The 12,237-nt window shown below is 38.7% G+C and overlaps 1 protein-coding gene across 3 annotated transcripts in view; it reads right to left on the reverse strand.

Annotated features, from left to right (window-relative positions):
- DYM (dymeclin) overlaps positions 1-12,237 on the reverse strand; it is a 272,348-nt gene that overhangs the window by 200,207 nt on the left and 59,904 nt on the right. For all 3 annotated transcript variants that reach the window (XM_087819082.1, XM_016225068.2, XM_016225069.2), the window contains exon 6: positions 9,184-9,256. In XM_087819082.1, coding sequence (XP_087675208.1) covers positions 9,184-9,256 — 73 coding nt within the window. The remainder of the gene's footprint in view (positions 1-9,183; positions 9,257-12,237) is intronic.

The raw sequence follows: 12,237 nt of genomic DNA on the forward strand, positions 1-12,237 counted from the left end.
CGAAGCCACTCTACCAATTCCAGGAGACATAGCAGGTCTACCTAATACATAGAAACAAACACCTGGAAGCAGCCAAAATGTGGAGGCAAAGAAACATGTCACAAAGGAAAGAAGAGAAGAAATCTCTAGAAGAGGAACTAAATGAAATAGATCCAAGCAAGCTAACAGATAGAGAGTTCAGAATTTTGGTTATAAGGATGTTTAAGCAAATGGTTAGGGAAATAACTGAGAAAATCGATAACATAATAAAGTACCAATTTGAAATGAAGGCTACACAAACTGAAATGAAGAATAATTTACATGGAATCAACAGTAGAGTAGAGGATGCTGAGAATCAAATCAGCAATTTGGAACATGAGGAAACAAAAAACACCCAACCAGAAGAGCAAAAAGAAAAAAGAATCCACAAATATGAAGATAGTACAAGGAGCCTCTGGGACAACTTCAAGAGGTGCAACATTTGTATTACTGGGGTGCCAGAAGGGGATAAAAGAGGCCAAGAAATTGAAAACCTATTTGAAAAAATGACAGAAAACTTCCCTTACCTGGGGATAAAAATCAACTTACAAGTCCAGGAAGCACAGAGTGTCCCAAAGAAGAGGAACCCAAAGAGGCCCAATGCAAGACACATCATAATTAAAATGCCAAAGGTTAAAGACAAAGAGAGAATCTTAAAAGCAGCAAGAGAAAAGCAGTTAGTTACCTACAAGGGAGCACCCATACGACTGACTGTCAGCTGATTTCTCAACAGAAACCTTGCAGGCCAGAAGGGAGTGGCAAGAAATATTCAAAGTGATGAAAAACATGGAACTACAACCAAGATTGCTCTACTCAAAAAAGCTATCATTTAGAATTGAAGGTCAGATAAAGAGCTTCACAGATAAGGAAAAGCTAAAGGAATTCATCACCACCAGACCAGCACTACAGGAAATATTGAAGGGTCTTCTTTAAGAAGAAGCTAATGAACAAAAGAATCTGATGAACTAAATAGATCCAGAGACATTAACACATGCAACAGATGATCATATTTCAGAGGAAAGAGGGATTAGGCGGTGGAGGGTGGGAAGAGATTAACCAAAGAAGTTATATGCATATATGCATAACCCATGGACAGTCAATAACGGGGTAAAGGCCTGGGGAGGGGGTTGGAGCGAAGTGGAGGGGGTCAGTTGCGGGGGAAAATGCTATACCTGTAATACTCTCAACAATAAAGATAAATTTAAAAAGTAAAAAAAAAAAAAAAAGAAATGGGCAAAGGACTTAAATAGACACTTCTCCAAAGAGGACATACAGATGGCCAAGAGACATATGAGAAAATGCTCAACGTTGCTAATCATCAGAGAGATGCAAATTAAAACCACAGTGAGGTATCACTTCACACCTGTCAGAATGGCTGCCATCAACAAATCAACAAATCAACAAACAACATGTGCTGGCGAGAGTGTGGAGAAAGGGGAACCCTAGTACACTGCTGGTGGGAATGCAGACTGGTGCAACCACTATGGAAAACAGTACGGAGGTTCCTCAAAAAATTAGAAATGGAGCTGCTGTATGACCCAGTGATTCCACTCCTAGGAGTGTATCCTAAGAATCCTGAAACATTCATCAGAAAGGATATATGCACCCCGAAGTTCATAGCAGCACAGTTTACAACAGCTAAGATCTGGAAACAACCCAAGTGCCCATCAGTAGATGAGTGGATAAAAAAACTGTGGGACATTTATACCATGGAATACTACGCAGCTAAAGAAGAAGGATCTCGTAACCTTTGGGACAGTATGGATGGACTTGGAGAATATTATGCTAAGTGAAATAAGCCAGGCAGCGAAAGACAAATATCACATGATCTCGCTTATACGTGGAATCTAAAGAACTTAATAAACTGATGAACAGAATAGATTCAATGACATGGAAGCATAGATGAGACTGACGAATGTCAGAGGGATGGAGGAGGGCGGGTGGGTGGACGGGAAGAGAGTAACCAAAGAATTTATATGCATATATGCACAACCCAAGGACACGGACAATGGTGGGGAGAGGGACTGGGGAGGGGGAAGGGACGGGGCATTGGGGAGAAAAAGGGACGTCTGTAATATTTTAAACAAAAATAAAATAAAATAAATAATAATAAAAGAAATTAACAAAAGCATTCTGTACCAATCTTGATATTAGAGAAGAAGGGAGAAGGATAGAGAGATAGAAACACTGATGAGAGAGAAACATTGATCAGCTGCCTCCTGCACGCCCCCTACTGGGGATCGAGCCCACAACCCAGGCATGCACCCTGACTGGGAATCAAACAGATGACCTCTTGGTTCATGGGTTGACGCTCAACAACTGACCCACACAAGCAGGGCACAATTTTGTTTTAAAAGTAAAAATTCTTTGAAGGCAGAGAGAGAATGTCAACATTTTCAGGCTGAGCTACCTAAGAATCCTGCAAGTGAATTTAGGAAAGTCACTTCCTCTCTCTCTACTTCAATGACATATATAAAATGAAAGAGCTAGGATAAGTTTTTTAAAAGCTTAATTCTAGTTCTAAAAATCCAATATTTGTGAGGAAATATGCATATGCAGGCAAAATAGCCAGGACTCAGGACTCTGCTTCTGCTCATCTTCCACACCTAATGCTAGGCTAGAACCTGTCCTCCCAAACAGCCAGACAAACTCCTTGGAGCAGCTTGACACAACAGAAACTGGCTTCAGTTCCCACAAAGATTATTTAGCCTTGTTCTTTTGAATCTCAGGCATCCTATATCCTATGACCATTACACTTGTTAATTACCAAGTGTTACTACTTTCTCTTGAGAAGTTTAAAATGTGAAAAATAACTCAGAAGCAAATAAATTCAGTATGTTTGTTGAGTACCTAGTATGTGTAAGATCACACACTATAAAGCATTTTAAAAATTTTCACAAAAGCATCTTCAAATATATTTCTTTTGTCCTCAACACTATCCTGAGCAACAGAGTAGAGTAGCAGTGAGAGTGCTAGACAGACCTCATCCCAGGATGAGATGCTCCCTCTCAGCTGCTGGCCCCTCTACTGAAATGAAGGACATGAGTATTAAACTATCAACTTGCCTGGCTGTTCCTTTAATAGCTATGTGAACTAGTCTCTAACCTCATACACTTCAGTTTCCATATCTAAAATTTATTAAACAACTAAACTCAATGTCTTCAAATGTCTTTTCCATGTCACAATCTATGATCTATTAACCCCAATTTTACAATGAGAAATCTGAGGCCTGGAGGGACACTGACGGTTAGTGGTAGAGCTAGGATTCAAACTCTACCTTCTGGATTCAGAATCAGTGGTGTTTTTTGTACTACAGGATATATCCTACACTTCTTGGCAATAGCCAGTTAAGCATTTATAACAATCTGAGCACATATCTTGTAAAACATGCATTTGTGGTGCTGGATATATTTTGCTCAGATTTCTTCAATAAACCAGGTTAAGGTTTACATATTAACATTTTTTAACTGGGATTTTTTTTCCCCCCTGAGGCACCAGAAATCCATTTTCAAGCTAAAAAGCTATTGTGAACTTAACTAAAAAACTGTAATGGTATATGAAAACATTATCTTTAATTCAGTGCTTGCAATGTCATAAATACCTAATTCCACCAAAAAGCTATACTAGATGTTTACCTGAGAGCACCTAAAACTTAAATGATGACTCGCTTTAGCCACCCACCCTCTTGAGGCTGCATTTGGAGAAGTATGCGGGTATCAACATGCAGGGCTGTAGAAAGGCATTTCCCCAACAGTTAAGCCCTTCATAGCCAACTGGGGATCTCTCCAGTTCCTTCACTCTTCCAACAACTTGCAGGCTTCAGAAGGAAACTGTTTATGGCTCTTCAGGTTCTTAAACCACGTACTCGGTGTTAGCACCAAAAGTTTTCAATATTTGAATTTTCCACGGTATAACATCTAAGCCAATACCATTAATTTAAGAGTTGAATCAATGTGCATTTGATATCATTTTATTACATTTCAAAAATCCTGGGGGTGAAGTGAATTTTATAAAGATTCTTAATCAGTTTTATCCCTCCCCAAATACTTCCAAAATGTGTTTTAGAGAAATAGCTCTAAAAATTATATTGTTCCTTTATATCCTAATAAACAGAGAACCCTAAACATAATCAAACCTTCACTCCTGCTAAATTCAAGTCTTTACTCCATCAAACAACATAGCTTCTCCCCCTAATTCCCACAGGCTCTCTGCTCTAATCAAAATAGTGCACTGCGCCCTCATCATTCACACCCAAGAGCCCTATCCAGCTCCTTTCTGGCTCCTTAATGACCTAGCCACTGCTAGTCAACACAGCTCCAGATGGCTATAGCATTCATCAACCATTCCTCCTACTAGGCAATCTTTCTACATATCTATCCATCCCTGAGCTCTTCAAAAGTCACTTGTTTCTTTGCCCAGGGCCTCGTACAGTACAGACACACAGTCTATTCACAATATATGGTGCTTTTTTGTTTTTTGTTTTTTGTTAATCCTCACCAGAGGATATTTTTTCCATTGCTTTTCAGAGAGTGGAAGGAAGGGGGGGGAAAGAGTAAAAGAGAAGAGAGAGGGAGAAACATCGATGTAAAAGAGATACATCGACTGGTTGCCTCCCGCACGCACCCTGACCGGGAGCCAGGAATGAACCCACAACTCAGGTACATGCCTTTGACCAGGAATCAAATTGAACACCCTTTGGTATGTGGACCGACACCACAACCATTGAGCCACACCAGCCAGGGCCACAATATACATTTTTGAGGATGAACTCAATGAAAAAGAAATTATTATACTGTGAAGGAATAATCTGGGGACTACTGAGATATAAGCTGATTGTCTCTAAACTAAATGACCCCACACTAGTCAGCATTCATAACTAATTAATCTACCATTTCCCTTAAACATTGTTAGATGTTATTTCTTCAAGTGTTTCAGCTTCTAGTAGCCCCTTTCTACTACTATTGGCTATAAGACATTGGATTTTCATAATACAATGTACCAACTGCAAAGGACTTTGAGCCAGTACACTTCCAATAGAACATGCTTTAGCACAATGTCGTTCCCATATAGACAAGATGCTGGGAAACAAATAAAATGCTCTAAGCACACTGAATAGGTGTGCCCCTGCTGATTTAACTGATTCAACAAAAACTTTTTTGAGAGTCAGGCTAACCTGAGTACGACTGATACAGCAATGAGCAAAATAAATGCTGGCACAAGAAGAATCTCTGTTTTCATGGAGCTCACATTCTAATTTTATTTGAGAAATACAAGTAACAGAAATCATAGATAATATGAAAAGTAGTGATGAGTATTCAGACAAAAAATAAAGCACGATAAATGGACAGAGAGTGAGACGGGTGCTATTTTAGGGAAGGCAGAGCAACTCTTTCTAAGAAGCAGACCTCTAAGCAGAAAGAAGCCTGAAAGGGGTCAGGACATAAGCCATGCAGATATCTGAGGGGAGATACTCAAGAGAAAGAAGAAAGGGCAAAGGCCTAAAGGCAGGAGTGGATTGGCAGGTTCCAAATTAGCAAGGACACCAGCATGGCTGAAAGAGAATGAGTGGTATGGACTAGGTTAACAGATAACCCGTGTAGTAGATAAAGTCCCACTACAAAAAGTAGATGCACACACTCCCCGAAAAAGGCAGTGAAGGTAACTGACTATGAATATCTCATCTTTACCAGTACTTAACTTATGAAAAAACTAGGTAAGTTTTCTTAAACTGTAATTTAAAAATCCGCAAATGAGAGTCAAGCTGAGAATGAAGCAGCCCCAGAGCTCAATGAGCTCACAGGTTGATACAGGAAAACACATAAAAGGACCGAGAGGAAGAGGCTGTATGTCTGAGCTGGGGCCAACAGAAAGGCTCATCCTGAGTAGACTTCACAAGGACCTGTCCAGAGTGGTAGCACTAGAGAAAAGGAGTATAGTCTGTCCTTGACAATGGCATCATCATTTATAGCTAACAGTGATAGCTTTAAAAAAACTACAGCAACAAAAGTAGATAAAAAGACATAAAAGGGAAAAAATCCAGTTCTAGTCCTTAAAATAACTTCTATTTCATAATTAAAAAGCATCATAAGCAGTCTCCAAAACATAAGTTTGGGGCCCATACAATGTAACTGCTTCCAGTGCTAGGACCCCACCTAACCTCCACCACTGGGTGAAGTTCACAGGGTCTCAACTACTGCAGCAACGATAATAGCTGACACATGGTCACAAACTCTAAGTGTTGTGCTTTCAACTCTGTCCTGCCAACCACCTATGTCCTTCCTATGATACTCTCCATTAGTGTCCTGAGAAAAATACCTTCATCTTCCTTTATTCCTTTCCCACTCACTTTATTCCTTTCCCACTCACATCCTTGAGATCAAAGAGCAGGTATAATAATTAAAGACAAGGCTTTACTTTTGGAAGACATTTCAATTTTAGTGGGATCAACATAATATACACTGAAAAATGTCAAATCATGAGCCCATGCATGACTTAATCTTTACTTTAAATATATAAATGCTGAGAGGAGTTAAGGAAGGAATCCTGTAAGAGATACAATTTTAACCTGACTTTGAAGATTAACAACCTCAGTGAATTAATATTTTATCAAGAAATCCAAACTGAAAAGCAGTATTGACTTAAAAGTCAATTTTCATCACAAATAATTCCTTCAAATTCTGGGAGCTTCTATCTAAACTACTGCAGGGATCCTGTTTACTTAATAATAAAGTATCATTTAAAACTTAGTTTATAGATCTCTAAATATCTATGTTCTCGGTAATCACTTACTTTCAATTAACAGAATGATTTCACAGTCTCATAAGAAATGTGTAAGATAGTTTGGAAATGCCCTTGGTGGCCATTAGAACTAGATTCCTCCTGCTGTTCCCCTGCAAATGCAGCACTGGCATGTCAATGTTAACGTGAAAGTCTATAGCGAGACCAATGGTGCTCAGGTGAAAGCATCCCAGTTTCCATAAGTTAATATTTCTTCTTAAATTATAAGCTGATCTGTACCACTGCACTACAGTTACAGGAGATGAAACACTGAAAGAGTAGTTTGGTTTCACATGGAAACGGTTACCAAGACAAACCTTCTTAGAGGATGTAGTTCCAAGAATATTAAATCATAAGAAATTGTTTCAGCAGCTGGTTAGAGATGAGTGTACATAATACAAGACATCTGGTTGTCTGTGCATTTTCAGTTCATTTAAAAAGTATAAACACATTAAAACACTGAAATGTTTGATATATTACAACACTGTCTACTTGCTTCCCAAGAGTGTTTAAGTGGCTGGTCTAGTCATTGTACTCATGGCTTATTTACTAGCTAAAGGGATTTACTATTTCCATCCCCCTTAACTTCAAGGTATTTTATCAACAGACGACAAAAATATACTCATGTAGAAGATATTACTGGTATTTGTAAGGACATAATGTAATAGAGGCAGTGCTATTTCTAAAATTAAATCAGGAACACAAGAAGCATCACATATACTATTACAAGTAAGCAGCAGACAAGATGTGTTCCCCTCCCACATTTGACCATATGCAACAGCAACCTAACCACTTTTAAGATGGCTTAAGTGCTGCCTCCACATTCCAGGAAGAAAGGGGAGAAAAACGAAAAACAAGAAGTTGAAGATATGTACTCTACAAGCTCATGACTTCTGCTTACACAAAATTGGCCCAAACTGTCACGGGGCCACATCTCAGGCACATTCGGTTCCCAAGGTGCCTAAAAAGTAAGCTGGGCACACAGTGTCCCCCCTCAAACATGACTGGAGATCTGTTAGGAAGGTGAGAAAAGGATATCAGGCATGCTAATAGCTGTGTCTGTCACAACAGTTCAACATGCATGGGGCATTTCCCCCCATTACCTTCCCTATCAGGTGATTCCTTAGGTATCTCAGCCCTACCTTCCAAGCTGCACATCACCAGGCCAAATCACAAATCTGTGTTACAATTCTGGATGCTGCACTTATGCACAACAGAGGCTAAGAGCCCATTTTCTCACAAATACCTGTCTTTCCTTTTTGGACTACAGGCAAATAGCACATTTCCAACAATATCCCCATGTAGGTTGAGATTCTGTGATGATAAATCTTAAAATCCACTTCTTTATTTAAAAAATAATTTCTTTAAAATATGCATTCTCAACAGGGATGAGATCATCCCCCCTCCCAAGAGAATGAAAATTAGTTCTTTGACGTGAAAACTGTCACAGATATTATAATGATTCAAGGCCCTCCAAGGGGGAGGGGCAATTAAGAAAAAAACATCTAAAAGGGTTCCTCAGAGAGACAACTTTTTAAAAGGTAGATAGTAACTGCTTTAAAAATAACAGACATTTTGAATCATGCTGGAATTACATTCAGGTGCAGTGACAGAAATCCACCACCGTAAACATGTAAGGGTCTATTTTTCTCACGTAAGTCCAGGGGGTGACGGGAGTAGGGAGACTGATAGATAACGTCTTTGGCTCAGCACCTCAATAGCATCAAAACAGAATTTTCTGTGAGTCTCTTGGCTCATGGTGCCAAGATGGCCACATAACTCAAAGGACCATGTCCACATTCCACACAGCAGGAAAGAGGGCTGTAAAGAACAAAAAGATAGGTCTCCTAGTTGAGTCAGGTCCCCTTAAAGAGCTTTATTTATACTTTCATTGGAGAACTTCCCCCTACATCTCAGTGACCACATCTAGCTTCAAGAAAAAATGGACATGAAAATCCGACCTCTCCAAAAATGGCCATAAAAAAAATCAGGAAGGAAGAAGGGGGGAACAAGTAATGGGCGAACAACTGGCTGCGCCTACCACATAGGAATTCATTTCTAATTGCTTTTCTCTTAAACCCTGTTGACAGAGCTCTATCAGTTCTCTTATCACAGAGATTAATCTAATTCTGGGCCTACCATATGCTTAGTATTGCTAAAGGGTTTGATGATTTCCCCTTCAACAACTTAAAATTCTTGTTTTGATGATGGATAGTCAGAGTTTAAATATTATTAGGCAAGAGAGATAAAAGAACTCCATTAATGTACAACCCTTAAAAAGCATACATAGAAGTACTATACCAGAACCCACAAACTCTTCAACATGATCAATTACCATCTTCAATATACAAAGAAGATAAAACAAACCCTGGCATAGCCAGAACTTACAAGAGTGGAATATCAGTGATTAACTGCATCAAACAGCAAACTAATTCTTCCAAGAGATCTTCTGAATCAGAACCTGGTAAGACACATAAAAAATTTGTTGATAAAGTATAAAATAGAATGGAGTTGTTTAGAAGTTTAGTTTTCATTCCGAATGAGAATAAGAATAGTAATTATTACATAAACTCAGACATTAATGTTGGCCACTGAATAAAATCCAAATCATGAGTAAGTTAGCATCTATTACAATTTTCACCTAGTTCAAAAGGTGGACTTTTGAACACCAGCTATCAATTATATTAATGCTTGAAGGTATCTTACGACTCCTGTAGACCAGAAGTTTTCAAACTTCTTATACTGCACTATGTTCTTTCAAATGAAATCTTATACTAAAGTCAAATATATAAAATACATAAAAAAATCAAGCTGCTCTAGCTGCTTTGTTTGAATCAGAAGTAAAGTACCTGTACTCCTCCCCCTCCCCCCATAAAGACCTTGCCCTTGATCTTGATAGACCTCAAAGAACCTTTTCTAAACCTGTGGGGACTCCACAGATCACAGGCTGAAACCAAGTAAGAGGCCAAATACCTCTTTACATACACAAGCCTAAAGTAAAGTGGATTTCCAAGTCGTAGAGCAAGTGGCAAAGGTAGGGTGCAAATTACCATCCCAATGGAAATGTTCCTACCAGTATTCCTACATCTAAGTTTACGCCTCTCCAATCCAAACTCCAGATTGTTATTAAAGACCTAACTACATTTCATCCTTTCAGTCTCCTGGCTTAGGTCTTTTCAATTGCTTTACGCTGATTTACTATGTATCAGAAAAAACTCCAAGCTCCAAAGTTCAGCATGCCAGACCCTTCAAGATACAGATTCGGCATTCCTTTCTACCTTTATCTCCCGTCATTATTCCCTTCACAACTTATATTTCAGCAATAGCAACCTACTTGCTACATGCCACTTTATGCCTCCTCTATAACATTCTCTCTGCCTGGACCACCCTCCAACAATAAAAACCTAATCTTTTAAAAAAGCCAATCTTTATGCATCTGAACCATCCTAAGTCTTCATTTTCTCCATACAACTCAACTCTCTTACCTCACCTTGAACAAAAGTAATCATCTAGACCCCATCGATGCTTTGTGCATGTTTTTCACTGCAGTATTTTGGTTACATTGTATCATCATTCCTCTCTCCATGTAAGCAGGCCTCTAATAGACTCTATTTCTCAAGGATGATGACTAAGAGCTTGGCATGTGATGTATACTCAATACATGTCTGCTGAACTGAACCCAGCTGTCTAAGTATAAACTTAATGGTTATTTCCAAAGCATCAAAGCACTTGAAGTCTCAAAAAAATTTAGCAATTCTTTCTTCTAGACCACAATCACCTAGTAGTCAGAAATTATGAAGAAACCCCTTCCTGCCTTGCCATAAATAGAACTGGCACAAGTAACCCTCTGAGAGGTGAGTGCCAAGCTTGAAGAGAACATTGAATCACAATGAACACACCAATCAAGGCTAAGAAGAATACACAGCCAGAATCAAGTTCATGCCCTGTCCGTTGTAGCTCAGTTGGTTCTGCGTGGTCCAGTGCACCGAAAGGTAGCCGGTTCAATCCCCAGTTGGGATGTATATGGGAGGCAACTGATAGATGTTTCTCTCTCACATCAATGTTTCTCTCCCTCTCCCTTCCTCTCTAAAAAAAGTCAATAAAAACATTTTTTAAAAAAATCAAATTCAATAACCACATTAAATCTCACTCTAAAAGAGGTAGGCTTATTAGCTCAATGAGTAAAGAAAGTAAAACAAGGAAATAAGTCACAATTGTCTCTGAGGCTACATGATAAGTAGATCTAACTAAAATCCTTTACACTGTCAAAGCTATCCAACATAACCCACAGGAGTTAACCTACTCCAACAAACTGACTAGCTGGCATATAATATATACTCAATACATGTTTGTTAAACCATCATGCCTTGGCTCATCCTACAGAATGTAGTGACCCAGATTCAAGAAGAACTTTTAAAATCATTCATTGATTTCTTAAAGAACATTTCAGACAAAATGAGTTGGCCAGTTTAATAACAGACCCCTGTTCAGCCAAGCAGCCAGCAGTGTTTTAATTACAGAAGGTGAAGGAACAAGCGCTCAGGACCCACAGATGCTGCCTGATTGTTTTCTTTTTCTTCCAGGGGTGTAAAAACATCTAATTTTTTAATCTTCAAATAGTAACAAGGATTCTCTATCTGGTTCTATGTGCCATCCAAATAATGACCTCAGCCAAGTTTACAGCTGGGTCAATTAAGGAGTATATTCACAGCTTTGTTATCAATTTAACATAATAATGAAAATAATAAAAATATATTTCATACAAGTAAAATATAACATATCAAGGCAAAAGCTCTAACAAAACAAAAGACAAGAATTAACAATTTCCAGCTGAAATCTGACAACTTCCATTTTCTTTAAAAAGAAAATCCCGGCCCAGCCTGGTGTGGCACAGAAGTTCGACCTAAGATCCAGGAGAGGTCCTAGCACAATTCCCAGTCAGGGCACATGTCCGGGTTGAGGGCTCGGTCCCCAGTTGGGGGCGTGCAGGAGACAGCCGATCAATGACTCTCTCATCATTGATGTTTTCTCTCTCTCTCTCCCTCTCCCTTCCTCTCTGAAATCAATAAAGATATATATATTTTTTAATTTTAAAAAAGAAAAAGAAAATCCTGCAGACTACTATATATGCTTATTTCTGGGCTAATCTAGAAGCAAATAATTGAATATCAAGTGAAAAGTGACAAGATTTGACTGCTTACCAGGTCTGACATTAAGCAATAGTCACTCATACTGCATTATTTTCTAAGCAGTATTTATATCGCTCAGCTTTCATAGGAGGATAAATCTCTTTCTCAGTTCCAATAACAGTAAGTAAATATAAAGTCACTTGCCAAAAATTATAGTAATACACTCATGCATTTCAGAAAGATGATCTTAAAAGTCCTTGAAATCTGAATGACACAGTAAACTGAGGTTCTTTGAGCAAAGGACTTTGCAGAG

This window comes from Miniopterus natalensis, chromosome 7, assembly GCF_054644295.1.
Source record: "Miniopterus natalensis isolate mMinNat1 chromosome 7, mMinNat1.hap1, whole genome shotgun sequence".
Taxonomy (NCBI): Eukaryota; Metazoa; Chordata; class Mammalia; order Chiroptera; family Miniopteridae; genus Miniopterus; species Miniopterus natalensis.